This window comes from Pagrus pagrus (assembly GCF_965226575.1).
Source record: "Pagrus pagrus genome assembly, chromosome: 1".
NCBI classification, from domain to species: Eukaryota; Metazoa; Chordata; class Actinopteri; order Spariformes; family Sparidae; genus Pagrus; species Pagrus pagrus.
In genome coordinates, this window is record NC_140185.1 from 21,207,619 (window position 1) to 21,230,998 (window position 23,380).

The window sequence follows — 23,380 nt, forward strand, 5'->3', positions numbered from 1 at the left end:
CGTTCAAATCACAGCTGCAGGACTTCAGCATCTCTGACCTTGTTCAGCTGCAGACTCATTCAGAGCTCACCTGCGCCACCTAGCTGTGAAACCTGAGAGATGCTATAGAGCCGAAACACAACACTCATCAGCAGTGATTAAAGACAAAACAGCCAATTAATTGATTGGATTACTAAATTAATCTGCAATCATTTTGATAGTTAAGTCATTTTTCTGACAAAAATACCCAACAGATCACTGGTTCCTGCTGCTACAAGGTGGGATTACTGCTTGTCCATGTGAGTTATGGACAGTGTGGCAAGAAGATGTCATGTTAAAATCTTAATTTGGTAGAAGTGAAAATCACACCTGCAAACAGGACTTCAGTAAATGTCTAAAAGTATCTGATATCAAATGAAGTTAAGTATCAAAAGTAGATTATTGGCCTGGCTCAGTGTTGGATCTGATATTCAGCATTTTTTTTTTCTTTACAGATTGACAATAAAATAAAATAATTAAAGCATACTATGATGTTACTTTGGCTCGGATGCAGCAGCAATCTGCAAAGTAACTCGCTGCATAAGTTATCAAATAAATGTAGTGGAGTAAAGAAGACGATAGGTGCCTCAAAAATGTAGAAGAGGGGAAGTATAACGTGGCAGAACTCATTACATCGCTGATTTTGGACTGTCGGTCTGACAAAACAGTGAAAACATGCTCAGGATTTGCTGGATCCATCTTCAAATTGCCTAATCTCTAATTTTTTAGTGATAAAGATCGTTTTGTTTTTCAAAGAAAAATTAAATGTCGGATGAAGTGATAATGAAAACTTGTTCTTTCCTGTGTAGGGCATGAAGGCAATAACACCGCAGAGAAAAAGTAATTGAGTTGTCAGAATCTAAAAGACCTAAATGACTTTTAGTTGGTGAAAAAAGAGAAAATGGTATTTGAGTTCAATATGATGTATGTGTTAATTTATATTGAGCAGATATGACACACTGAGGTTGAGTTGAGCTTGTTTGATGTGTAGCTTGTCTTCACTTGGTCGTTAAGATTGTGGGTCTTTGTTTAAGTGTACATTGTATAATGAGATATCTACATATGTTCAAGCAGTCCTACAAAAATGATGCGAAAGAGAAGTTGTGATCGGCAGAGGTGAAAAGGAAAGACAGCAGCAACTTCTAACTTTAGAAAAAGGTAAAAGAAAACATCACAGACACACTTTTTACTTTAAAAATGATTTTATTTATTAATACAGTGGTATACTTAAAATTGTGTTGCAGAAGAGAAAAAAAGTCAGCCACACGTGAAGAGCTAATATCCAATTAAAGCCGTGTTATATCTAAAAATAAAATGGTACTGGTGTGCCATACATCATATATTGTCTATTAGTACAAAAATACATTTAAGGGCACACGATACAGCATCCAGTATCACAAATCAGTGAGGGGGACACTTTGAGAGCACACCCTTTGAAAAGAAACATGTTTTAAATGTATTTTAGCCCACGCACATTCCCGATCCTTAAAGAGCCGTAAAAAGACCTTCTTTTTTTATTTTATTTTCTTAAGTTTCGTGACCGTTAACATGGTTTGAGTATATCGGTAGAAAAGGTGTGATGTATTATTGTTAGGTTACAAGTTCCAAGGCTCGAGGGTATATCCAGAATACAAAGATAACCACGTTCACTGTCTTCCACTTTTTAAAACATGTTTTCTCTAAGTTTTATACAAAAAAGAAAGACATACAAAAAGTTCATTTACAAACAAAAGAAAACAAGGCAATATACTAGCTTTATTTACAGCCACTTCTTTTCTGTTGTTGTTTTTTTTTCTTTTAAGTAATGCATAGCAGATAAAAGAAGAGCATACCTTTGTTATCCTTTATCGACTGTTATTGTGTGCTCAACCCAAGTTCATTTATACAGTGGGTTCACAACGAAATGGCAAAAACAAATGACATTATACCATAATTTATCATAACTTATTCTTTTTTTCTCTTAATGAAAAGTGAATAATCTGCAGATAAGGCATCACTGCTTATTTGTGTGTGAGTGCAAGAGTGCACAGAGAGAAAAAAGATAGAAGAAGAGTAGTAGAAGAAGAAGAAGAAGAGGAAGAAGAAGAAGAAGAAGAAGAAGAAGAAGAAGAAGAGAAACAGATGTGAGGAAGGAACTGAGGAGGCTACTGGACCTGAGTAAAGAACATGCATAGATCTCCCTCAGGCTGGAAGGAGAGACGTGGTACTCCGTAAGAAATTAAGCTACAAGATATTACTGTAGGAAAAGGAGGAAGAAGAGGAAGAACGTCTTGAAAAAGTGTGCTGCTTGGGTTCATATCCAACTTGTGTTTTGCCTTCAACAGATACTTGCATCACCATTTTTTACTTCACGTCTCAAACCTTCATTAAAATCCCTCAAAGTGGAAAAAACGTGGAGCCACCCGAACTGAAAAAAAAAGACCGGTAGTTGAATTCATGAGTAAAATTTTTAGTAAATCTTCTCTATACTACTATATATACTGTATGCATATATAGCATAAATATACCGACACATTGTTCGAAGCATGTACGCTGCCTCAAAAACCATCCATCCTTTTTAAATTCATGTAAAAATGACATTAAACATCGCCGTATATATAGTGTCAATCCTCAGTGGCATGGGGCATGCATTACTGGTTTCACATCAAAACTTCAACTCGGGGAGAAAAGTTTAAAGAACAGCTTGTAACGATCATCAGTGTCTCGCCTTCATCCATGGGTGCAGTAAACAGCACTGACTGGGTCTTCTTCATACTCCATCATGTGGTGTGTGTGTGTGTGTGAGTGTGTATTTGGAGTGCATCTGTGTGAATGTATGTGTTTATGTGTATCCATCTTCTTCATTTTATCCCCCACGGCTTCACATTCAGTAACATCACACCTGCTGCTCCGTCCGTCCTTAAAAGTGGTCGATGAGCACAGAAACGCAGTTGGCTCCCACCAGGTAGTTGGGGTCTCCGGGGAGAGACTTGTTCTGCCAGCTTTTTGGGTCACCTGCAGACAGACAGATGGGAGGGAGGTGGTGAGTGATAACAGCGGCTTTTTATGTAATAACTGAAGCTTTCATAAGCACTTGCAAACTCGTCTGTATGACAAATTCATCAGCAACTTGTCTCATTTAGATGTGAGGTTCTTATCCCTAGTCAGTGTATTACCCGCCCTGGCTACCAGAGGAAACTGCATTTACTGTTAAAGCCATGATATCACATGTTCTTGTGGCCTATATCCAAACACAGTGACACAAGAGACTAGTAAAAGCAGGTCCGTATTTTTATTGAACGTCCCCAGCCTCTTGTTGACTGCAAATTAAACCTCAGTCACTCTGGGGTCTGTGTGTAATTGCAATTATAAACATTCAGGTCTGTGCCAAGAGGAAAGTTCCAGTAATCAATCAGAGTAAGCGGCCCAGCAGAGGTCCATCGATGCACCACAGGCTAACTGTACATGTGACGATATAAATACAGCCTCCTCGTTCACATCGATGGACACGATGGCTCGTATTAAAACCAGGGTGTTATAGAATAAACCAGAGGATCATCTGTTGTTTTAGGGGCCTCACTTATAAAAAAGACTTTGGCGTAATTTAGCAGAAAATTATAAGTAATTATTTATTAATTTTACTTTACTTTGACTTGGAAATGATCTTATCTCTAAGCAAGGTTGACTTGAAGTATGTGATCTTCATGCTGATTCCTGCTGGTTTTAATGTTGCGCTTTTATATTTTGTTTCATCTCTCTGTGTTTTATATTTTCTGCTTATTGCTGTTGAACCCTGATTTTATTGCATTTTATTTGTTTTATTTCTCTATGATTCGCTATTGCACCTAAATTGTAATGTATTATATTCTGTGAAGCACCTTGTTTTGAAAGGTGCTATTGATATAAAGTGCATTGTATTATATTATTATTACTATTATGCATCTCAAACTGCCACGTGTTGCAGCCTGTGTATGAGTTTCATGAACGTCCAAGCTGCGTGTTTGGCAACCTATTAAGTCCACTGAATAATATTTGTCCCCTGGCTTCAGTCCCGTCTTCCATCACCGTGATCTCGTCTTCATCAGCATCAGAACGCACTTTCTGGCTAGCAAAAATCTGATACAACAGCCCTAGAATCCTCCAGATGACACGTTTTGGCAAATACAGATTGTTGTTCTGCATTTTTTAAGCGTGCATTAATGGACACAGAGTACAGTCCGATCTTGAGAGAGCGAGCGAGTAAGGGATGTCTCACCAAACTCCAATCAAGCTGTCTAAACAAGGCAGTGGATGATCACGTTAGTGCTGATAAAAGGTGACTTACAATCCTGTTCAATGTATATTTCTAGCTTAAAATGTTTTCAGAAACATACTTCAGTGGACTGTTTACAGCCAAAACTAAGCACTGCCCAACTCGCAGTACGTCACCCACCAGTGGGAGTGTTTATCGGTGCAGGTGCGGCACAGAGCATTCTAGTTGTTTCTACCTTTTGAGCAAAAAGGAAAAACTACAGCACTTTATCTCCGTTCTCTCTGTTCATGTAGCACCGATTTCAAAAACATCTTTTTACTGCAGAAACAGCCCAGTTTCGTGCAAGGGCCATCTTCCCAGCAGTGAAATGATGAAAGTCCAAGTACAAATCTAAGAACATTTTTAAAATCTATGCAAAATAAAAGAAAGAGGCAGCCCTTTGTTTTAAAGTTCTAACGAGAACGTCTTCATCAGTGAGTATAATTTAGCCGCTCGTGAGGCTTTTGTTCGAGCTGGCTGCTAATACTGGCTCAAGGTAAGCCCAAAACAACTCGATGCCTGCCAGAATTCAAATTCTTCCCTTTACTCATTCCTATTTTCTTTCACACACACAGTGTCTGTGAGGGGGTGAGCTTAGCCTTGATGCTAATCAAGAGCCGGTGTTTCTTGTAGCCCGCATTAAACACAGTAGAAGAGACGGATGAAAGAAGGCAGCTGGCCATATACGGATATATAGAACTTCAAACAGAAAATTGCATCTGAGTTACGAGCCTGTCGCTTTCTGCTCCTGTCTTTGATGTCTGCCTGCGAGACATCACCTTCCAGAGTCAGGTGAGAATTCACTTTCAGTCCCACATCAAGTGGTCAGAGTGGTAACGGAAAGTCAAAGCTGATTTTCATTTCAGATTCTTGAATATTTCAGATGAAATTCAGGAGGAAATCTGACCTTTAAATTTAGAGTAACAATATTAAAACGAACCCCAGAACATGTTGTTAAAGGTAACCTGGGTAGATTTGTAAATTAACATGTATTTTTACATAGTGTTTCTCACCATAAACGCATGTGTGTATCCCGAGGCTGCAGCAACCGTTTTTTCAGTATTGATTAATCTGTCAGGTCATTTCTAGATTAATAAATGTGTCAATAAAAAGACAACACGGACAATTCCTGCTATAACCTCCCAGAATTCAATGAGCTAGCTCAGTTTAAGTGATATTAAAAGAGAGGAAAAACAGCAAATTTCGCATTTGATATTGAAGAGATTGTTTAACATTTTTGCTTGAAAATAAATGGTTTTTGATTTATTTTGTTTCACTCTACTAATCGACTGATTAACTCATAGTTTCAGCTCCAGTGTTTCCTCAAAGCCTCATGTTAGCTGCAACTTCTTCTCCTATTTGACTAATTCTTTGAACTAAAGGTCAATTTATCATACATCTTCTGGAGCTTTCAGCCATATCTTGTGGCCTTCATCAGCAGAGAGAGTTTGCTCAGGGAGTTTGCTCCATCTGAAGAAGAAGGCCAAAGAAGTGTCTGCAAGATCCTGACAATCTTCAGTAAATGGGCCTCGTGTCAAGACTTCTGTCAAACTGATGAACCTTCAAGCTTAAGGATTTGTTTTTAACCCAAAATATGACAGTGTTGATAAAATCTGGGTTATTTATATCTGTTTACATCAGTTAGTAGTCTTCTTCACTGCATTTTGCTGTTTTACAGCCAAGTTTTTGGGGACTTTAGGACTCCCAGATGGTCGGATCAAAACACCCTGAAACTGTTGGCAGCAATGTGTATCTCATTACTTGCATGCTTGCTGAACACCAACAGGTCAAAACATTACTCTATAGCACCATTATGGTAAAAACAAACAAACTCTACAGTGTACCTTCAAACAATAAATAGCAAAGGTGGTCAATCACAAAATAATGCCTGAACGATATCATTAATATCTAACGTTTCATGAGATTTTCAAATCAGATTCTGTTCGACATTAACAGAAGTTAATTCAGAGGTAAAGTGTATCACAGTGGATCTAATTTAAGCCTACGAGTTAACACATCGACAGAATAACACAACATACACAGCAGAGGGGCAGTAAGATGCAGAGAGCTGTATAGGAGGAAAAGAGGAGAAGCAGTGAAGCAAAGTGAGAAGAAAACCACAGAGGGGGCAGGAGGAGGCCAGAGAGTGGCCTTGCTTTACAATAAGAGGATTACAACGCAGCCTGATAATCCTCCAACAATTCAGCAGGACAACGGAGTGAGCTCACATCTCATTCAGCCCTGCAAGTCTCATCCTTAAAATGAGGCTAATTAGCAGCTAATCCTGACCACTGCCCAAATTACCACTGTTTTTGAAGAATGGGTATGTGAAGGACAGTATTAAGAAAACTTACACTTTCTTAGCAGGAGTTCAACTTACATTATTTCTCAAATTTGAGCTTGTTTGCTACATAATCAATTCAAATACTGACCTGCTTAAAGAAGCTTTTCTTGGTTTTGATTCCCATTAACAGAATTCGTGCAGCATTCTCTCTTTATTTCACTTCTGTCTGGATTAATTTTAATGCTACATATAAATACAGATTTCACAAACATCTTTCTGCTTTGTGGTTTTATTTGGGCTTTTATGGGAACTTCTTTGTTAAGTGGTGGACTATCAGACCAAAAATAAAGGATAAAGTGTTTGAATCTCCTGCAGCCACTGAGAGCTGTCAATGCTTTATTATTTATTTGCTTCTTATCCTTCCCTGTCTTTCCCACATCCAATTTCATACACCAGCGTTCTTTTAGTAAACAAACTGAGGCCAGTCTGTTTCCACGCTGAGGAGGGTGGAAGCTAAATTTAGAGAGCTATCTTTTAACATGGTAACAAGATGTCTTTGTGTAACTTTTCTTTTTTTGCAGGATAATGACAAGCACTATTGGTTATGACAGTGTCCCAGTTTCTGGGACATCATAAAAGCTGTTCTCCAGGTTAGGATTTGGGTGGCTATGTGAGAAAAAAAATCACTCTTAGCAGAGCAGCATGCACTACAACTTTAACCCAATGAAATTAAATTGTTGTAGAGCTACTGTAAGTGTCTGAAGCATGAATGTTAAATGAAATCAGAGAAATTTGTTAAGGTGACTGAAAACCGAGAGAGGAAAACTGCAATTTCAGCATGTGAAAACAAAGGTGAGAGTCTGATATCAGCATTAAATAAAGAAAACCAGTGATACAGTGAATAAGAGATTAAGTGAGTGATTTAACTAGTATAAATGATGAAAATGAATCAACCAAAGCCATAATTATAGAAAAAAAAGACAGATTTTACCTCTAGATTGATTCTCAGACATGTTGAGTGACCAAATGATCTTGTTTAGTTAATTTTTTTAATGAAGAGAACCAAAACTAGGAGTAAAAGCTGATTCAACAGTGACCCACAACCCTCAAATTGTCACACAGCCAGCCCAAACGACCCCGGAAGAACAGAGAGCACAGCATACCCGACGAGGAGTCGGAGGATTTTAGAGCAAAAGACCAACCATCAGGGGTCATTGACGCACAGTGAGGTAAGCGCAGCTCCACAGGCTTCAAAAACTTGAGGCCATGAGGTCCACACATCACCAGAGGGCTGAGCAGAGTCTCTCCTGTAAACACAAACAGAAGGTGGTTACAAACTCACTTCAAGACGATTAGAAGTAAACAAACACACAAGTAGGTCTCAAATGTAACTTTATTTCCCAACAGTGCACTCTAATACAGCCTGCAGATGACAGCTGGATTAAACTCATGCAGACCTCAGTTAATAAAAATCTGTAACTAAAAGATCCTGTTTCTCACATCAGGGTGTGGGTAGTGTATCCATCCTACACAGCAGCCATGTATAGGCTGTTAAGTGATGAAGTAACAACATTATTAACACTCACATTGGATTTCTACAGCAGATTTTTCATATTTTAGGAGCAGAATTTGAGCAATATCAATGCTGGTTTCCCTCAAAGTGCTTAAAGTGAAGCTTTTGCCAGGAAAACTTTCTGTCTGTTCAATATTCACTAGAAGCAGTACAACCTACGGCTGATTCTTTTAATGGTACTCTGGTTCCTAATGCAAGACAAATATTTAAGAAGTAGTGGGTTACTGCAGCAGACTGATGAGGATACATTTTAACCCCTGATCAATATATAAATGATTATCCCTTGACCACTGGGACAGCGGAGACGAGTTGTGGCCACAAAATTGACATTTTACCACCTTTCAAGTCGATAAACTGAACTTGTTGGCAAACAGTACATCCAATATCACATCCACCAGTTAAAGAGCAACATTATCATTCATTTGGAGTCATGCCTCTGGTGAATTAAGTCCAATATTTACACTCTAAAAGCCATTTTCAGTCTCTTCACGGTTCCTGAAGTAAATATCTAGCTCTTTGGCTGCTAAATACTTCAGCAGCTAGTCTCTAACTGTGTCTGTCTGCTGTCTTGTACTGAGCAGGTGGTGCACAAGGTCTTTGAGAGCTATTTCACGGAAAACAGCTGCCTGCTGCAGCCTAAAACAACACTATAAGAGTGGTGGGAGTGAACCAAAACAGTGAAATTGCAGGCAGACAGCTAAAAAATGAGCTCAAACTCACCGTAAAGCTTTTTTGATTATAGACACTTTAAGCTCATAACTGGCACGTACACAAGCTATTGGTGACTGTCTCTTCAGTGGTCGATAGTCGCCGCAATCCTACTTCAGATCCAGCATATCATCCCAATGAACAATTTGAACTGGCTTCACAAGCATCCAGTAATTTAGATGGGAAGAAAGAAACCCCCCGGCACGTTTGATAAGTTACCTTTCTCCTTGTCGAGCGGTGGCAGGATGCTGTTGTCTCTGCAGACCTTGAAGTAGATCTCCTGCTCCACACCTTCAGGGATGGCACCCTGTGGGATAATTATGCTGACACCTGTCTCAATAGAGCTCAGGACGCCACCATTGGAGTTGAAGATGCCTCGAGCTGTTGCAACCACTGTGTGGCCCTCATCCTCATCCTCGTCATCATCCAGGGCACTGGGGCTAAGAGACAGATACCTTTAGTGTCACACACTCATGTACAACAGAATGTGTTAGCTTTAATCTCGGGTCAGACTGAGTTTGTTACCTCACGGGGATGGCCTTGGGAACAGCGTTGATGTTGTTGTGCTGGTGTTTGGAACGGTGGTCCATAGTGCGTGTGAAAGTGTCCAGACCGCTGTCATGGTCTGTGTTCTGGGGCTGTGGGGGAATCTGAGGCTTTACTGGACTGGAGCTCCGACCCTGTCCCAAACACAGGAGGGTAAAGTGATGTATAAGTCACAGCCACTGACAACTGTGTGTGTGGATCAGCTTTCAGTAACACATGTGTTTTTATAATTCAGCTCTAAATGAATGAGCTAGTAGGTAACTAGTAGGTAACTGTGTATGTATTCACCAACAAAGAGTGACAAAATCACAGTTACAGAAGATCTTTTAAAAGGGAACTATCACCTGTAACCAACTGTAAAAAGCTGTAAATACACAGCGAGGACAGTACGAGATAGAACAAACCCAAAATTACACAAACGCATACAAATATTGAAAATCACTGACCCTGAACCCATTATTTGAAAAATGTTCTCCTGTTTTCGCTGCTTATAAAATATAGCAAATTAAATATAAAATGACATTTTTTTCAAAATTAGAATACTTCGTTTGCTTTAGTGTCTGACATCTTACAGTGTATTTGACCCTCCTTGGAGTGCTGCAAACCAACATCATCTTACCTTGGGAGCGATCTCTGGCTTGTCATTGGGCAGAAGGTTGTGGTTGAATTTAGGACTGTCGAACATGCGAGCAAAAGGCTTGGCAGACGTGGTGTAGGGCTTAGGCGTGTAGCGGTTGTAGCTGGATACTGGTGGAGCCCCGGTATTTGTGAGAGTTTTCGGAGGTTGTTCACTTGTGCCATTAACTGGAGACTTCTCAGGGAAACTCTTGTGAGGCAGGAAGTTGGTCTGGACAGTGTCCTCTCGGGCAGGAGCCTTGGCTGTGGGAGAGACATGAGGGTCAGCTGAGTTGTCACGTGCATGTATGTGTGCAGGCAAAGTCTCTCATTAGACACAATACAGTGTGATACAGAACACAGATGCATCTTGACGTGACTACAGTCTTAAATCCTGACGACTTTTTCTTATCTCTGAGAGAATAAAGTACCTTCAGGTGCAGGTTTGGGCAGTGTGGCTGGTGGCAGAGCAGGCGTCACCTGGGGAACTGGTTCATATTTTTTCTCCACTGGACTTGGTTTTTCCACTGACTCTGTCCTGTATGACAAAAAGAAAACCATCAGTTTGAGATCCACAGTAAAAATGAGCAAGACATAAACACTTTAAAGGATGTTTAAGATAGCTGGAAAAGACACATTAATATCCTCAATCTAGGATTGCTTGGGAGTGTGGATGGGACGGAGAATCACCTGGGGAAGTTGTGGCTTGCTTGTGCTTGTGGCTGGGGTTTGTTGGGACCGGTCTGGAGCTTGTCAAAGTAAGACAGCTGTTTCCTGTAGTAGTCCTCGTCTTCATCAGGGTCGTAATGGTTTGAGCGCACTATGTCGTCTGCTACGCTGGAGTGAGGCTTCTGTGGACCTGGAGCTCTGAGTTGGTGAAACAGTCAGAGCAGGAGAAGAAAAGTTTACAATGAGAAATGGCTGACACCATGTGAAAATTAATATGTGACTTATCACACAATTCTATTCAAATATGACTCTGACACATCAGGGTGAGTGGAACCACAGTAACAGCAGCATAGACTTACCTAAAGGTCTTTTCTTGATCCAGGTTGCTCAGAGAATTTGCCTTAGGGATTACTCCTCCTGCTTTCAAAGGTAAATCAGCTGCCTATAGTAGTAAAAACAATAAAGCTCGTCAGTAGGATGAAAAAAATCATAAATGCTCAATTTTAATGGGCTAATTTCTCAAGAAATTTAAAAGGAGAATGTTTCAGAAAATCATCTAACTTTATAAGCTTCATGTAATATGTCTGCAAAGCAAACAGTTTACCTTGTTCCCAATTGAATCCCCTGCATCTCTGGCTCTGTCCACTGACACAGAGCGCTTGTTCTCAAACATCTTGACCCTTGTCAGGACCGACTGTGGCCGCATGGCGGGGTCATCCTGCTGCTCTTCTCTGGCGGGGACAGGCTTTGGAGCGTCCGCAGGGGAAGGCGAGGGGGCCTCTGCTTTGGGGGGTGGTGTGGGGCTGGTTTCAGAGTTCACAGGAATGGGGTCATACTGCTGAGGTTTGTAGCTCTTTTGTTGCGGTGTTGGTCCCTGGTTATAGGCAGGCCGCTGGGCAGCGGGCTCTGGCGAACGGGCAGCTGAGGGGAATGTACTCAGGTGAGAATCCTGGTCGTAGTGCAGGTCAGACACTGGAGCAGGAGGTGGAGGATCATCATAACGGACGGGCCCTGGACCCGTCGGTTTTCCATAGCGAGGCCGTCCGTCGAATCCCTGCTGAGGTGGGGGCTCGTCGTAGCGTAAAGGAGGTGTGTACTGGGAATCAGGGCCATCACCGTATGGCAAACGGGGATCGTAGCCCTGTGAGTTGGCAGTAGAGAGCGGCTGACTGTACGGGTTCCACTGTTGCTGGTCGTAGTGAGGCACACTGTTCTCGTAGGGCAGGTTAGAGTCATAGTTACGGTACTTTGGTTCTGGGTAACCACCTCCGCTGCTGCTGACATCATACCGACTGGGTGGGTGGTCGTAATCTCTGTATGGCTGGTCAGGGTGATATCCCTGCTGAGGGCTGTAAGTCACAGGCTTCATGCTGTGACCAATTCTCCCTGTGTTGTCTGTGCTGTATGGATCCTTCTGAAACATCTAATGAACAAATACAAAACAAAGAAAAAGGTTAACAGCTGCACATGATCCAATAACATACTGCACAAACATAAAATATGTGATATAAAAACAAAAGAAAATCAGTTAAAGCACGAGAAAAGGAGAATATTAAATCAAGTCCAGGAAATTAATTGCAGAAGAGGAAACGAGAAGGGAAAGACCTGCAATAGAGAAACTGAGAGGGAGGGGTTACTGGTCAGATAATGTATTAGATAAACAGAAATCGCAGCACAGCCAAACACATCAGCTTAAAAACATCACAATTTAACACTGCAACCCCAAATTAAACACTAAAATTAAATAAACAAAGAACAACAAAGTTGATCAAAAGAAATGCAACAAAACAATGGGAAGCATTTTTCTTGTCTAAACTGACAAATTGTGAAAATGTTATATAGAAGTATGTTAACAACTTATAGAAGGTCTGTCTAATCATTTGATGTTTTTCCCACACATTGTGTGCATTCACAAGGGAAAATGTCACCCACTGTCTTGGTGCAATTATAAAAGGCAACTTAAACATCCACAATAATATTTAACGTTACAAGCACATACCCATTGTACAAAAAAACATATTTAAAATTTTGATTTCTGACAAGTAACCATTAATTATCCATCCAAATCTGACAAACACTTCTTTTACTTTACATTACAAAATGGTTGGAAAATTAATGGCTACTTTTACAAGATCCATTCAATCTTCACTGATAAATACAGCACAAACAGATCTACTTCTAGTGGTTAACAGAGAATGAGGCAAACATGTTACAGCCATGCAAAGAAGATAAGCAACAGTGAGAGCTGCAGGATGTCCACTGCTCCTCTACATATAGGCATATCAGCGCAGCCATCAACTCCAAGCCCACTGTTGTTTACCAGCGTTTGCTCGCACTCTGGCACGTGCACACACATACACACTCGCCCGCACAGACACACACACACACATCTCTGTCTCTTCTGGGCAGCACTGTGGTCAGCAGACATGCAGGGTGGAAGGAGAGAGAGAGAAGCGTGGCAGCAGAAGGTAGGTAGGTAGGTAGACAGGCAGCAGCAGCAGCAGCAGCACAGGAGGTCAGCCAGGCCAGACCGAGCTGAGCTGGGCCCGGGTCACGGAGCGTCCGGTGACGGTCAGATGGATACCTTTGGTTCTGAAATTGCCGGTCCAGACTGTAGAGGCTCTGGTGTCACGCTCTGAGGGGTTAGCTCAGGTGTGGGCCTCCTGAGCGAGCCAGCCTCTGGGATGGGGCTTGGCTGGCTGTGAGGAGCTGCAGGAGCCTCGTCAGGGCTCAGACCCCCTACAGTTTTTACAGTAACGTCGACAGCAGGGGGCACTGTCTCAGCCAGGGGCTCAGGCTGCTGGGGGATGCTAGGGACGGCAGCGGCTTCTGCTTTCTGTGAAGTGGTTCAGAAATGTTTAATAACACGCGCTGACACACTAGGGTGCAGTTGTAACAAGTGCAACTACCTTTACAGCCGCCCTACAACGACCTGCTTCTTACTTGTGCCTACAACTTACACGGATTCAAACAGCCAATCACCCGCCTTCACATTTAACACTATCTGGAGATCAATCAATGGCATGTGAGAGTGAGGAATTAGCAGCAGGACAAGTTTTCATCGTTAGAGTATACTAATTTGATTTTAATGCTGCGGTTACAATACAGTAGTTTCTTTGTTTTTTCCTCTTATGTCCATTAACACATCATTAGACGACAAACGTTTAGATTTGGGTATCACAGCGGCCAATCGGTTTTTGATTAATACATTTCACAGGTACACTGGATTAACACTGGCATTTCCAACATGCACATAATACTTTCTTGTGTCGTAGCGTCACAGTCCCAATCACAGGTAGAACAAAGGTAGGAAGTGCACATAGGTGAGTACTGGTACAGACACTTAGACAAACATAAGTTTCTTTTCCCAGTGACATCAGCAACAGTCACACCAATAAGACATCTTGTGGTAATACAGAGTACAAGAGTAACAGTAAAACGTTAAGTTCAAGTTCTTCTCCTTTTCAAAAATAAAAAACACACGCTCACAAACATCAATCAACAAACACATTAAGGCAAATAGATAAAATAAATAATATAATAAATATAGATATATTTATGTTATATATAATATTTATATATTGCGATAAATACCTGACCACAAAAGGTTTCACTTTCCCACTGATATTGTTTGGTAACAGTAGATAGACAGAATAACTGTAAAAATAAAAAAGTGCCTTCAATAGCGCCTCCAGAAAACCCTTCTAACGCACACCACGTCCTCCAGACAACAGGGAAGACGTGCAGCTCTCAGAAACGCTACCTGCTGCGGCGCTGGTGCCTTGAATCCAGCCGGGTCGATGCGGTTCAGGGGGTCCGGCTGCACTGTGTGCTGGTAGCCAGCGTAGCCGGGGGGCTCCTGGATGACAGGCGGGTCCTCACGGACAGGCTCAGAAGAGCGGGTGATGGCAAGCTCCGTGGGTGGACCCACATCGTCATTCAGTGTTTCATCCAGCTCCTGGTCGGTGTAGGCTCCACCCTCTGTGTCCGTGTCCTCGTAGTCGGAGGTGTGGCGGCTGTCAGTGCTGTACATGGAATACTCACTGCCTGGAGCCGACAGGTAGGACAGGCGGTCATCATGGATGTCCAAGTCATCCTCAGCTGCCCCATCAGCCTGAGAAACAAAAAGTCAAGTAAGTGAGAGAGTGAGAAAAGATCAATTACAGTCTAAATGGTTGGTTGAGCGTATGTGTGTGTGTGTTTGTGTGTGTGTGTTACCTTGCCCTCTGAAACCCACACCAGCTGGTTCTGCTGCTGCTGGATTGTCTCTTTCAATGCTCCAAACCAACCATCATTCATGTTGTTCAAGTTAATGGTTGCTGAAAAGACAAAGAGGAGGGACAGAAGAGAATAAAAAACATCTCTCCAGTTAAATAAGTACTAACGACCATTTAACACTTTTACGTTGAAAAAGGACTAGTGATACATTTTAAAGTTGCTCTGGTAATGTTTTCTTCTCTCAAAGTAATTGTTAACTTGGACAAGGAGCATATACTTCAAATGCAAACTTTTGAAACTGCTCTCCCTCAATCTTAGAAGATAACACAGCAGCTTAGGTGCACGTTGCAGAAAACAATCTCTTGTATAGTGCATTGTAGCTTTCTGCAATGCCTCATCCCATGTGCCTGATTCAAAATATGCATATATTCCAGCTTCATCCCTTTCAACATGATTATCAGACTTGATTTTGAGAATAATGACAAATGAAATCTAGTGGATAAGACACAGAGGTACAGATGCAGCGTGATGTGTGACTGATTGGATAGAAGATGCACGTGCTGCAAAGACTGAATGTGAGCCGGGAAGAATGATCCCAAGGAACTTTCTAATATCTTGATGACCAACAGATGCTCCTGAATCACAGTCACCACATCCCTTGACAGGCATGCTGAGAAAGGGGTCTGGGGGTGCTCTTGTGTGACGGTCAGTGCTGAACAAGCTTTTGTAAAAAATGTGACAGAACAGGGCCACTCACAACAAGTGCCGTGTGGCCCCAGCGCCCAACACTGCGGCACTCAACTGTCAACTGCCTTTGAGATGTGTCTTTGCCCTCTGTAAAATCTCTCCCACTTGTTTGGAGCATCCATCTATCCCCTCCCTCCCACACGACTCACTGGTGAAGAGGTGGTGGTTGTTCTTCCTTAATTTGAGGGCTCGTTCATAGAGCTTCCTGGCGCTCTTTCTAGACTCGGGGCAGAGTCTGGTCCTCATGGTCTTGACGCCCTGCTTTGTGTCTGGGTTGAGAAACACCACAATTGGATACCACTGAGCGTAGTTCAGACGGTCCACTGCATTAGGGGTGATGTCCAGCACTGCATGCTTGTCCTTAATACACAGAAAACAAAGCAAAACATTAAATGTGTTGTAAGTGTGTTACAGTTAAGGACTATTAAAGATAGAGGACTGTATGGCCAACACCATGGTGATTCTTTTCTAAATATTGTGTGCAAATTCACCATTTAGCAGAGATTCAAGCACCTAATAAAACTGGAGTCCAGTACACCAGGGGGCAGCAGTGAGCTGTACATATCATTATGGCTAGCTGCCATTTTCCCATTACCATAACAAATCTGTCAATAGATGCTTATATCTACACCTTTTGCCTGTATATTTGAATGTGTGTGCAGATCAAGCTTCTCTCACCCGGTCAATGATCTGCTTAATGGTGTGCAGGCGAATGATGCCCGAGCTTTTCTGGTCGGTTCCTGCATCCCTGGGTTCGCTCTCTTTGAGAGACAAATAGACAGTGTTACTGCATCACAAACACAACACAAGAGACACACAACAATAAATAGGCTGTGCCCCAATTAGACATCCTTGTAGCGTGCAGTTGTCGACTCCCATAAATAGAGCTGTTTAATAAATATAATCTCTGTACAGGAGAGGACAAGTGTACATGTCTGAAAACAGCTAGAGAGTAAAAAACGAAATGAGGACAGCAGCCAATTCATGCAATAGTCATAAGGTATTTTGGGTAGGTTTTAGAAAATTAAATTTGCTGTATATGGACTGTGTGCATTCAACTGCACGTAACAGTAGAAATTATGGTGCAGAAAACGTGTTATGTGAAACGTTGACATGAAAAAATGCAGATACAAGAGCATGAGGGTCATTTGGGATTAATGTGAAAACAGTGTCATTGTAAGCTTCAGGGATTTAAGCAAGGATGTGTAGAGGAGTTTATGATTCACGTAAAGATAAGCAATGGTTTCCTGCCTAGATGCACAAGGTTCAAAGGAGGGCAGTCAGTCATCTCACCAGGATGTTCAGGGAGGATATGACTTAAAACACATTGATGGCAGAGGCTTCATCTCTAACATTCTAATATGTCAGCATCTATGATCTATAAAAGTCTCTGCTCTAAACTACCCAAAAACAATTTCAAAAGAGCAGATAAATATAGCCATGCAACAAGTCAAGATTCAAGCGTGTGCAGCAATGTTCAAAATTAAATCTCGGGGTCCTGTTAAAGTAAAATTTAGGGGCTTTATACTTTGATCAATGCGTTGTGAAAAGTTACAAACACACACACACACAAACACACATACCGCTTTATGCTTTTGTAGAGTTGTGTCACACTAGTGGTTGAACTGTAAGCCATAAATTACCCATTTGGTCCAAATACTGATACACTTTGGGTCTAACTTACATTAATATTAGTATGGATAATGTATCTGAATGCACAAAGTGTAGTAAGATTTATTTTAGGAAACACATCAATAAATGGTTAATATTTCAGTAGACTGCAGTGACTTTTTACCATTTCATCTCATTTCATAAATACTACATGCTTTCTATCAGCGGGGATGGTGTTATAGGCATTTTTTTCATGAAAATCTGTCCATTGCAGAGCATTTTAGTGGACAGTGAATGCCTTGTTGATTTGCTGCTAATTATTTGTAGCATGTGGTATTTAAAGGGCATAAAAGTGTATCAAATAAACTAAAGAAACTCAACATTTCCCATCTATTTTGCATTGTCTTATAATTTTTCTAATGATTTTGTTGAAAAGCAACTTCTCAGTTTGCATGGCAAAATAACTGCAGGGCTCCATATTCTGTCTTTCTACATGATGCAACCTGCAATTAAGAGGGGAGTAGCACTAAATTCAACTAGAAAATCATTACTGCACATTAATCAGCATTCTCTCATTATGTCCATATGCAACATGCAATATCACAAAGGCACACAGCTCCAAGGAAAATGTTCATCAATGTTCATCTTTCTGAATAGGTTTTGATGAGCAAAACTTGAGGCATACTAATGCAGCACAGGGTTTTTAAAATCTTACAAAGACATATTTTCATTGATCATGTTAGTTTGTTTGCCTGAATCAAGTGCAATTTCAGTCAGCAGGTCAAGTACAGTAGCAAAGAGCAGATTCATTAATTATTTGTCGATTAATAAAGAAGTTGCGTGTAAGTGTGATAATGCATATTCTTCAGTGTCAAGTCTTCTGTGATTCATTTTACAAGAATTGTCACTTGCTAATATCTACCAAAACACTTGCCAATTGGAATGACACACAAATGTACATTTCTAAATCAAGTGCTATTCCCCTGCTAAATCTACTGTTTAAACATCTATAGATCAGCTAGCCAACAAACACCAGCTTACAGATTATCTGCCATTCACTGAACCAAATAAAACAAATAAAAGTTGATGCACTAAATGACATACTTTCCCCTCCTTGTTGTTGCTGTGTTTCTGAAAAGAAAATACAGTTATACAAACATCACTGGAGTTGCGCAAATAAACATCAAGGAATGGAATCACTTCATATTTGGGTGTGTACTGGAAATGTGTGCGGTTGCACTGGCATGTGCGTTTGTGCACTTAAAGTCATTGAATTTCAATACTGAGTGTATAAAAACCAGACGTTAGGGAGCTTGCAATTTGGCGAAGTAAGAGGCAGTGGATGAGGAGTGAATGAAAAGGAGTGTACAGCTCTGCTTGGAGTGTAGCGAGTGGAAGATACAAAGATAGAAGGGAAGAGAGAAGCTATAAACAAACAGAGGAAATGACAGACTAAACTTGACTAAACTTAAACTGACCCACTTAAATATACTTGGAATATCTAGAAGTAGAGAGTTCAGCATAATGCCATGTACTGAAAATGGAAGGAACCCAGCAGATCATGACTACTTGCTGGACTTTAAATCTCAGATTTAAACAGTATAAAGCCACGGTTTACTTCTTCTGAAAAAATAAGGAAATCTACAAAAATATAATGTTTCTTAACTTCTGTAGGTTATAACTACATGTAAACAGGAGGGGTTGTTGTATTTACACACCTACAATCTTTTACTCCATAATTAGTTTGTCATTCTCTCATTCTGAGCTGTGATCATTACAGCTAAAAATTAAGTAAGTGTTTTAATCAAATACAAAATCAAGTGAAAATGTTTAATCTGGTGTGCAGCCTCAAAAAAGAAGAAACGACAGTCACAGGCAGTAGTGATGCCTCATGACTCTTCACACGTTGTGAGATGTTCAACATCTATTAGATACTGACCCCTAATGTGAACACTTGATGGATGCTGAGAAGTTAAACAGCCCTTAGCTTTAGCAATGTGTGATGCGCAAATTAACAGTCTGGTCTCCATTAGTAAAGACACACAGAGGGACATTACACAAAGAATGGACGTGAGAAAAGAGGGTGATTTCGTGCTTAATTACTTACTCGCTAGTTCAAAAATGTCTGGCTCCTCTCTGGCCAGTTTCTCTCTGGCCACGTCTGCTATTGGCCCAAAGATAACCACAGGCCTCAGGAACCCAGCTGTACAAGAGCAAGACCAGGTCATGGAGATTACCAAAGGTCAGCATTATGTAACACAAACACAATACTAAATCAGATCAGAAAACTGCTCATATTTCTTTTTAGCTACAAGGTTGAAATCTGTCTACGACTTTGTAAATTCTTACGTATAAAGATATGTGGGAGTCTCCAGTTGATTACTGTTACTGCTATGGGGTCTGTGCTCTTACCTTCCCTCAGCACCACCCTCTCATAGGCAGGGAACTTGGTCTGAACCGGCTGGGCTGACAGGTCTTCCCTGCTCTTCCGCAAATTTCTCTTGGAGCTTCGCAATCCTCGGAATCTCCAGAAGTCGGCTCTGTCGCCCCCCGGTGTTTTGGGGAGGGTGTACTGAACACTAGATAGCTGCTCAGCCCTGGAAAGAGAGGAGTAGGAGCACAGTCAGCTGTCAGGACTTCAGTCTGAACTACAATCAAGGCCAGTTTTAGATACTTCAGGTACTCAGAATGCAGCTTAAGACTGTTTGGAAAGAAAAGCCAGGGTGATAAACTGGTACTGTAACTGCAACAGTATAGTACAGTACTGAGCTGAAAATGGTTGTGAAACTGATTATGGAGTAGTGTGCATTACTGACTGAAGAAATGCTGATGAGTTTTGCTGTTTTACACGGCTTAAAAGCCATTTTCTATTCAGGATAATTGAAATGTTGTCTTGAAGGCTAGTACAATATAATGTATAGCTTTGTATTCATATTATGAAGAGCTTTATTGTCATAATCCTAAATTATTTTTCTGTGAATTAAAGGCTTCACTCTGAGGCAAAATAACATGGTAAGCATTTTTAAATGTCTGTAAACTCATTACTTTAAAAAGGTAATGACACAAGTTACTGTGATATACACATTTTAGTGGGACAGAGTACTGTATAACACTAAGGCTGCTTTCACAACAAAGCTGGTGGTGCGGCAAAACGCCACAGGCTTGTGTGGTGATGTGGGAGTAGCAAAAAATGCTACAAAGCTACATGGTACAAGGTTAAATTCTCATGTGGGCGTCTTCTGGTCGATCACTGGAAGACGGCCCTTTTATGTGACTGGCCACTGGATCCTGACGTCCAGCTGCATTTTTCAAAAAGTTGAGTTGACTTCAACTTTTTCACCGCAGTCGACTGCTTTTTTATGCGGAGCCCCCTGCTGCCAGCACCGCTGCAGCCAAAATGGACTTTCCTCATTAAAATGAATGGGAAAACGTGCGTTTTCACCACACTGCCTGATCCAATGTGAATGCAGCCCAAGGTTAAAGAATTGGCAGTGAAATCACAAGCCTTATTCATGAAACGCAGACACACTTTCCATCATAACAGATATCTAAACCATGAAACCATTTTTTGCAGTATCTGTTTCCTCATGTTAATGTTATTAGATCACTGAAGATAAGATTTTCACAAAGAAAATGACTGGAAAACCAAAGAAACAAGGGTTAGTGGTGAGGTGAATAAGGCAGCAGGCCGGCGGGGGGAAGAACTCATTCCTCGTGGCTTTGAATAATAACAGTCTTCCTTTCAAGTGTGTTTTATCAAAATATTATTGAATCCTTTGTGTGATTTTATGGTTTTGTGCTTTGAAAGAATATCCAGGGAGGCAGGTTTAGCTTGGCTGGGAAGCTGACACATATTTCACAATGCTAAATGCATGTGATGAAAATGCATGCGCCATGAGGGAAGCTATGTCTTCTCCTTCATCAGGACAGTGAGGAATCTCTGTGTAAACACTGCCAGAGGCTGCTGAAGGCTGTAGAGACAGGCCTAGATAAAATTACGCTGTTGGCTAGATCATGATCTATGCTTCATATCCTCAGACACACGGCCTTGTAAGCCTCACACTGTACATCCTCATAAATCCATTTTCCTGGATGTGTTAAACATGCCCTACTTTAAAAACACTTCCAGTTTATGACACACTATATAACACAGACCTAATGTGTTTTTAATGTGTCTGTACGTTCTGTGCTGTACCATAAATTGCCTCTCAGAGGACATCAAAGTTTTTCTAAGTCCAAGTCTAAGTCCAGAAACACAAATAAAAAGCAGTTCAAATCATGATAAATGTGTGAGAACAGTAGATTAATTAAATGAGTAAATGAAACTATCTCCTCTTGCTACTCCCAGATTGACTACAATGCTTCTAATCCTTTGCCTCCGTCTCTAACCCTAACCCTGCCCATTCATAAAGTACCAGAACAAGCCATACAGGTAATAAAGGTGTGACCTGAAACTTCTTTTACCTGTTTTTGTTGGGAATGATGCCCCTTTCCACTTCCTGATGGTTCTTGCCAATACGGATAGCGAGCCAGGAGCCTAATTTGCCGTTGTAGAGCGTATCTACTACACGGAACACCTCGCCCTTGTTGAAGCTCAACCCGTACGGCGACTCTTTCTCATATTCAAAATGTGTCCGGATGTAGAAGGAGTCACCCACGTCTGATTCCACTATCCTCCGATACACTAAAGAAAAAGCAGAAATTAACAGAGATGATTAGAGCAAAACTCTAAATATGATGGTTTGATTACTGGTGCTTTTACACAACAAACACAGTACTTAATGCACCCATCACTCACCATCTTTCTTTTTCTGAGCAAGAATTGTAACTTCTTCTCCTCTTGGGAGATCCAGCAGAAACAACACAGCCTCCTCCCGGATGATGTTAGCGAAGTCCACATTGTTCACCTAGAGATGCAAGAAGTGGAGGAAATCAATTTACAGTCTGATTGACGGAGAAGTGGATCATAAAACAGCAAATCATAAACTCATAATCTAATGTTAATACTTTGAAAATAGTTCAGAGCTATAGAACTAAAGCGTACTTTTGCTCTTTGATTTAAAAAAAGAAATCTTGACCAGCTATGACTCATTTGGTTTCTCACAGAACAAGAAGAATACAAGTAAAAATTGTTTCTCAACAGAAGCAGGGCGGTGTATTCCCCCTACAACTCAGCAGCCTCCTCCTCACCCCCTGCTGCTGTCCCAAACACAATAACTGCTGTTTATTGACTCTACTTGAGAGGCAGCAGGGGAACCAGAAACACATGGACTGAATCACTGAACCTCAGAAAGACACCTTTATCCTTCCCAGAAACAGGAGGGCTTGACGTCTTTATCTCCACTAGCACACTGTGACCGAAGGGAAACCATCTAAAGACGGAAAACAATGTCCTGGAAGTCTCTCAGGTCTGTTTGTACAGGGAAGAGAACACATACAAGCACAGCAAAGAGATCTATGCTGTGGAGTGGGAGGAATATAAGACATAGTATATTCATTAAGAGAAGGAGATAGGGTAATGGACAGCTGTGTTTATCAGATAAATGCAGTCCATAAACGCTCAGGCTCCTCTGCACAGTTGCAGCATTAAACATAGCAGGTGTAATTCTTGGCTGTTGTATAAACATGTCAGAATGGATCCAACACTGACATCAAGAGGGTTTCCATCATCCCATCAACAATGTTAGTCCAGTGTTAGCTGGAACAGACAGTCAACTGTTCCGAGGTCAGAGTGCAATAATCACTTCTATTGTGTCTTCATATTGGAAACAAGGGAGTTTTGACACAAGGCCTGAATGACTCATAGACTAATGGATACATTGTGCTGTATTCCCAAGATCCCTTTACACAGAGATAAAACTATTGTGAGCAAGGGATCACATAGTTTCACCACTGATTATCTAGGTTAGTGTGGGCAGCTCCTGCTCGTCTATTTTGACAATAACACCAGATGTTCTTCCCACTTTCATACATGTGGCATGGAAAAAATGACAAAAGTATCATTTCTAAATACAAGAACCGATACCTCTGAATTATCTTACAAGCTAGAAATAATAGGACAACACACTGCAATTACAAGGCACTGAAATGATCTACGTTTACATGTTATGTTGTCATTGAG

General features: G+C 41.0%; 1 protein-coding gene across 11 annotated transcripts in view; it reads right to left on the reverse strand.

The window, feature by feature from the left end:
- Window positions 1–1,201: 1,201 nt before the first annotated feature.
- tjp1a (tight junction protein 1a) overlaps window positions 1,202–23,380 on the reverse strand; it is a 102,571-nt gene continuing 80,392 nt past the window's right edge. For 3 of the 11 annotated variants that reach the window (XM_084361003.1, XM_084361000.1, XM_084361009.1), the window contains 19 exons: window positions 22,058–22,166; window positions 21,724–21,943; window positions 19,672–19,856; window positions 19,367–19,462; window positions 18,364–18,390; window positions 16,327–16,409; window positions 15,798–16,008; window positions 14,902–15,002; window positions 14,447–14,797; window positions 13,268–13,519; window positions 11,288–12,106; window positions 11,043–11,125; window positions 10,705–10,881; window positions 10,446–10,552; window positions 10,019–10,278; window positions 9,379–9,533; window positions 9,073–9,293; window positions 7,736–7,879; window positions 1,202–3,012 (listed from right to left, as the gene is read on the reverse strand). In XM_084361003.1, the coding sequence (XP_084217129.1) occupies window positions 2,918–3,012; window positions 7,736–7,879; window positions 9,073–9,293; window positions 9,379–9,533; window positions 10,019–10,278; window positions 10,446–10,552; window positions 10,705–10,881; window positions 11,043–11,125; window positions 11,288–12,106; window positions 13,268–13,519; window positions 14,447–14,797; window positions 14,902–15,002; window positions 15,798–16,008; window positions 16,327–16,409; window positions 18,364–18,390; window positions 19,367–19,462; window positions 19,672–19,856; window positions 21,724–21,943; window positions 22,058–22,166 (3,696 nt within the window). In that variant the 3' untranslated portion in view covers window positions 1,202–2,917. The remainder of the gene's footprint in view (window positions 3,013–7,735; window positions 7,880–9,072; window positions 9,294–9,378; window positions 9,534–10,018; window positions 10,279–10,445; window positions 10,553–10,704; window positions 10,882–11,042; window positions 11,126–11,287; window positions 12,107–13,267; window positions 13,520–14,446; window positions 14,798–14,901; window positions 15,003–15,797; window positions 16,009–16,326; window positions 16,410–18,363; window positions 18,391–19,366; window positions 19,463–19,671; window positions 19,857–21,723; window positions 21,944–22,057; window positions 22,167–23,380) is intronic. The other 8 variants (XM_084361002.1, XM_084361010.1, XM_084361005.1 and 5 more) reach the window with 6 other exon arrangements.